Source organism: Caloenas nicobarica, chromosome 5, assembly GCF_036013445.1.
Source record: "Caloenas nicobarica isolate bCalNic1 chromosome 5, bCalNic1.hap1, whole genome shotgun sequence".
Classification (NCBI taxonomy): domain Eukaryota; kingdom Metazoa; phylum Chordata; class Aves; order Columbiformes; family Columbidae; genus Caloenas; species Caloenas nicobarica.
This window is the reverse complement of record NC_088249.1, coordinates 34,135,075-34,141,100: the sequence shown is the minus strand read 5'-3', so window position 1 is coordinate 34,141,100 and position 6,026 is coordinate 34,135,075. Positions and strand designations below refer to the sequence as shown.

At 37.0% G+C, this 6,026-nt stretch overlaps 1 protein-coding gene across 1 annotated transcript; it reads left to right on the top strand.

Moving 5' to 3' along the window:
• Positions 1-1,081: 1,081 nt before the first annotated feature.
• On the top strand, positions 1,082-4,234 carry LOC135989897 (fibrinogen-like protein 1-like protein). The gene is made up of 2 exons (XM_065636982.1): positions 1,082-1,229; positions 3,534-4,234. Exons 1-2 carry the CDS (start codon positions 1,082-1,084, stop codon positions 4,232-4,234), a joined length of 849 nt encoding a protein of 282 aa, XP_065493054.1.
• Positions 4,235-6,026: the final 1,792 nt, after the last annotated feature.

Genomic DNA, 6,026 nt, shown 5'->3' with positions numbered 1-6,026 from the left:
CCTCTGTAGACTCTGTGCTGATGCTGGCAGGAAATAAGCTCTGACCGAAGAGCTGCTGCTAGAACTGTTTTCTGCCTTTGTCAAAGACACTGTGGGGAGCTCAGTCCTTAAAAAAAAAAAAAAAAAAAAAAAAAAAAAGAAAGAGTTTTGGCTGGAGTGTAGGTAAATGTGTCCTTTGAGAGTATGGGAAACATTTGTTATCTTGATTCAGTTTGAGCTGTCATGGATATAGAAATTCCTCTTCAGTCAAGCTGGGATTTGCCTAAGTGAGGACTACACGATTTAGTCCAGTAATAGCTTAAGCCTTCTTGCTATGTTGAATAGACAGTTACTATATGTGTAACCCCCAAAGGAGGATAAAATGGGCCTCAAAACTATTTCGATTCAATATATTAAACCCTTGCGGGTTTTGAAGAGGCTGAAGAAAAGTTCTTTTTGCTTTGTTTATTGAGCTTTTTTTTGAATCTGATTTAAACCTGTGACCTATTATTTAAAAATGGAGATGGATATTCTTAAAAAGTGTAGTCCAGATGTGCTGAAGTGAGTTCGCCATTGCATGGAAATATTCCCAACACTTGGAAAGCCATGTCTTTGAGTACTGTTTGAACTGCTGACTGTCTGCAGAGCCAGTGTTACTGTTTTTGCCAGTTTGACCATTGGTGCTGCTATTTCACTACAGTTTGGACTCGGGGAATAAGCAAAGTTCAATTCTGATAAATATAAAATGTGCTTTTACTTTTGTCATTACATTACTTTCTATGGGTTTTTGTTACACACAAAATTACGTTATGTTTCATTGCCCAGCACGGCATAAGGTGACGGAGGTGAGAGATGTTCTAAGTGTGGCAGCACAGTCAGAGGAATGACTGGTCAGAAATAGGATGTGAGACATCAGGAAAAGGAGAGGTCATTGAAAGATGGGAGAGGCCAGTTTCTGCAGAGGCTCACTGTATTGAAGCTAGGTATTTCAACACCTTCCTCCTTCAGGACTTCCATACTAAAAGTCACCGATCTTTCCATTTTCAGTTCCAGTCTGTGTTAGGGTTCTGTGTTGCTGCAGGAGGACCAACTCGAACAGAAGATGCTGTTGAGGAGCTCAGCAGGATTTATTCTGTTCTTGCTCTCCCATTGCACTGTGTCGGTGAGCAGCAGAGAGGCAGTCGTCTTGGCTAATGCCCACCTTCTCCCCCAAAGAGGCTATGAGAGACTGGGTAATGCTGACGAAAAAGGTACTCATGAGGAGAGTGAGTGATTTGGATGCATGCTGTGTTTTACTTTATTGCTTTGCTGTGACATTTTCAGCCAACATATTTGAAAGCTAGCCCTGCAAAAATACTTTGCAATATGAACACGTCCTGCCCTGAAATGCAGAATCTTTAAAAACCTTGCTCAGCTGCCATCTAAGCCAAGAGAAATTGACAGGTTTTTTGTAAAAAAATATTTTGTGGCATTTGAAGACTTAAGACAATCAAATCTAGATTACATCTGACACATCAGCACCTAAATTCCATTAGTACCTATAACTGAAGCAGCCCTCTGCCTATTTAGCTTTCAAGGTCCAGCTGGGTAGGTTTTCTGATACATTTAACAGAGTAGATCCCACATAAAATGTAAACAAAAGGAGTAGTGGGATTAATTTTCCTCCTCTGACTCATGGCACTTGAGGGTTTATAAAATTCACTTTCCAAGTGAATCCTGTAACAATCAGCCTGAATTATTTTCTCATTATTTGTCTACATAAGCTCTTCTATTTTTCATGAATAATATGCACTGAGAAGGGCAAGTAGAAGTGTCACTGTATATACTGCTGGCTTGGACATCACTATGTCCAACTCCTGCAGGGACAGGAGTTGGATTCGATGATCCTTGTAGGTCCCTTCCAACTCAGGACATTCTATGATTCTATATAAATCACTTAAATAACCATTCTATAAAATCATGGGATTGGATTTGGAGTCAGGTTATGTCTACCAGGTGACTGTTCTAACAACTGGGATACAGAATCATGTACACAGTTCTGCTCTTTCAAGGTATTTAAAAATGTCATGCAGATAGTATTGAGATATGAAGTATCCTATTCATGGCTGTAGATTCTATTAGGCAATGAAAGGCATAAAAGACCTTGGAAAGCCTATATACTCCTGTAAATCTGTCCTGAGTGACCTGGAAGTCCCAATAAACTTTTGAATATCAAATATAAAATACTATATTTAACACACTACTGATACTATAATACTATATAACAGGTTTAATCCATCTGGACTTGTACAAAACTTACGATACAACATTTCATACAATATTAAATCAGAGAAGGTAGAATTAAATTATACTTTCAGTAGAGATTGAAAAGAAAATTACAATGGCATGTGTACAAAAGTAAACCTTAAAGTCAGTGAGAGACTGGAAGTATTTGCTTATAAGTGATCTTTTCAGTATTCTTATTAAGTATACCAATGCAAAAATAGAAATATGCTGATAAAATGTAATGATAACATGAAGTAGAGAAATGCCAATACAAAGAATCAGAATATTACACAGAGAGAAAAAAAAATTCTTCAGTAATACCATTGGCATGAAAAATAAGGTACAAAATTCTAGGTTTTACTGCAAGGTAGCCTTACCAGTTACAAAGATCCAAAGACCAAACTCTAGATTAAAGGAAACTAAGGAATACAAATGCAATCCTGGAATATATCAACAGAGATGTTTTGAATAAGACTTGGGAAGAATCAGTGGCACTATGTAAGGCCATCTGCAATACTGTGTGCAATTTTACCCACATTCTAGGAGATTAATTTGCAGTGAAGAAGTGCCAAAAAGCTATTAAGGACAATTAAGGAACAGAAGATTTATCTTACACCAAGTAATAAAAGAACATATTTATCCTAACATAATTTACCCACTGCACAACACTGTAGTTCTACCTGGAAATCAGTGGAAAGATTTAGCCTGGAGTTTGAGTGGCAAGAACTGTTTCTAAGAAAATCCTCAAATGTTTATAAGTTTTTTATTAGCAAGAAATGTGCTTTAATGTCTCCCTTTTATCAATGAACACATGGCCTACTTATCGGAATTTCGTGCAAGGATGTTACAGACACCTGAAGTATAAATTAGTTAATGAGAAATGAGATTTATTTGCTGAGGATAAGGCTAGCTCTAGTAATTAAACACAATGGTCCAACACATGGCACAGGCAATTGCAAACTTGCTGAGTACTGAGACTGGAAGAACACAGGAGGAAAAGGAATGGTCTGCACATAACTTTTGGCTTTTCAACCATATTTCTGTCATAAATGCAAATCATGCTTCTGTTGTATGACAGGGTAACAAACCCTTTTTTGAATTTCTGAACATTTCCTGTATGTTCTGCCCTGAAATCTTCTGCCTTTAGCTGAGTAGGTGCTCACCAGCTGGGATGAAGTAAAAATCAGCTTCCAGTCAGAAGGCAATTGTTCACTCAGTCTAAAGGACAGAGTTCAATATTTAAAATTTACTATTTGAACAAAAAATTACTTTTTTTTTTTTCTCCTCAGACTATCCGAGGGATTGTTTTGAGATTTTTCAGCGCTCCAAAGGAAATTCCAGAGATGGTTTTTACATCATCCAGCCAAAGGAGGACCCAATTGTTGTCTCTTGTAACATGCAAGATGGTGGCTGGACGGTAATCCAGCACATTACAGCCAATAGTACTGTCGACTTTGATAGGACCTGGCAAGATTACAAATATGGATTTGGCTCCGTTCTTGACAACCACTGGTTAGGAAATGAATATATGCATCAGTTAACTAGCAGCTCTGTGCAATATATACTTGGAGTTAAACTTGTAAACCTAAATGCTGAAATCAAATGGGGACAGTACGAACCGTTCCTTATTGAAGATGAAGAATCTCAATATCGAATCAGGGTTGGTCTATACAAAGGCAATGCCACTGATGCTCTGACCCTGGACACAGAAGCTTATCTCCATGACAACCAGAAGTTCACCACCAAGGACAGAGACAATGACAATTTCTTTCAGAATTGTGCTAAATTGGAACACAATGGCATTCCCGGGGGAGGCTGGTGGTACGACGCATGTGCTGGAGCAAATCTAAACCGTAGGAATGTGATATACTGGCAAAAGGACTGCAACAAGCAGCACATGTGCAAGTTTGCATGGATGATGATCAAACCCACTGACCACAGCGTGTCATATCCAGCCAAGTCCTGTCCATGTCAGAAAGTTGAACTGTAGATAAGCCATGTGTACTTTGAAAGGAACATGGATTCTTTGTCCAGCGACTGAGGTGAACTCACATTTATTGAATAATCATGCTAAGTAATCATGACTGAAAATTTATTTTGGGCTGCTGCAAGGGCTTTATGATAGCATATTGTCCAGGTCTGGACCAGGACATAGACATCTACCAATCACACAAGTGAGAAGTCACTATCAGAAACTGAGGCCTCTACTAGAAGATTTAAATAATTAATTTTATAGTATTTTAGCCATAAGAGAAAATCCAGAATATGATGTTTTGTATGAGATATACATTAATATACAAGCATTTCAGAAGATTTTGCTCCAGTATTTATGTTCATGGTTGATCGCCTGTCATTGCACAACTTGACATATCATGCAGGAAGGAAATTTCCAGTGAAGTACCTACATTTACAAAATGCATATTTGAGAGTATTGTGTACCACAGGGCAGCATCAAGCCTTTTCTTTTTACCTTTAGTGAAAGGTATTTTAACATATAAAATTGGAATTAGCCTCATCTCTCATGGCTTCTTTTCTGCTTCACCGACTCTTTATCTCTACTTTTTAATGATCCCATACACAATGAAGTATTCAGCGTAGGCTTTTCTTCCTTCTTTTTAGAGCACTCAGAGTTATTGGGATCCTCAGCTTTCCCACTTAAAGCTACAAATCTAAAGCTTATGACACCTCTGAATTTTTCCCCAAGAAACTCAGTGAACACATTTTCCAAAAGATCAAATTGATTTTGCAATTGTTTACTTATTGCTCAATTTTTTTCTTGAATATGACCTCACTTTTTTTTTTTTTTTTTTTACCATATTTTGACTGTTGCTTCTCCCTGTTCCATTTCGTGCTTCAGCCTTCTCTCCTTTTTTTAATACAATGCGAAAAAAGACTAGAGTGTTTGCTTTATTTCAGATTTGCTAGCTTCAGTTGTTTTGGCACTTGACATTATTTCAACAGTTCATTTTTTCTGATTGTAAAATAGAGAATCTTTGAATTTCAATATAAATTCATCTATTTAAAAATAGTAAATAAAGGTATTTCAGTTTTGATAACCTCAAAGACCTTGTTGTCCTTTACAGCTGTTTGGGTTACTTCACACATTTCTATATCATTGGAATAGCTGAATGACAACTGAAGAGTTTTCATTGTTGCATTATACAAAATGTCAGGATAACAGAATATCTTGTATGTTTTCTTGAATATTTCAGTTACAGAAACTCAACCAACAGATACTGGCAAACTCCTACTTTTTAATTTAAAAATGGAACATCATAATTTCCATTAAAATTACTTTGCAGAAAATAAATTGTATTGTGTTTTGAGAAGACTGAGATTGCCAGGATTACTGAAGAAGAGAAATTAATTGGGAAGTGGAAAAGCCAAGAAAGCAATTTTTATTTTTCACAATGCACAGCAACATTTTCAGAAAGAGATACAGATACGTTATTTAGGTGAGGCCAATATAGCATACATGTGTATTTTGCAGCATCTGATTTTTTTTTCCCCTGTAATTGTGTTCAAAACCAGGAGTGTGACAGGGAAGGAAATGGACAATAGCTGAATTGAGTTTATATCATTAAGTCAATTTAATGTGGGTTCTTCTGTAACTCTATCAGAAGGCCTCCAAAGTTGTAATGAGAATGCAAGAAAATCACCCAAATGCTGCCAGTCTCCCATAACTTTTACTTGAATTCCTGGCCATATAGCCAGATTCTCACACACCTTCCAAAAATGTGTTTCAAATAATCTTGACACGGAACCACACACCTAAAAGCCAG

Coding starts and splice junctions, on each gene's coding strand:
- LOC135989897 (XM_065636982.1), top strand. CDS start 1,082: ATGCTGTTGAGGAGCTCAGCAGGATTTATTCTGTTCTTGCTCTCCCAT. Junction 1,230..3,533: donor GGGTAATGCTGACGAAAAAG/GTACTCATGAGG, acceptor TTTTCTCCTCAG/ACTATCCGAGGGATTGTTTT.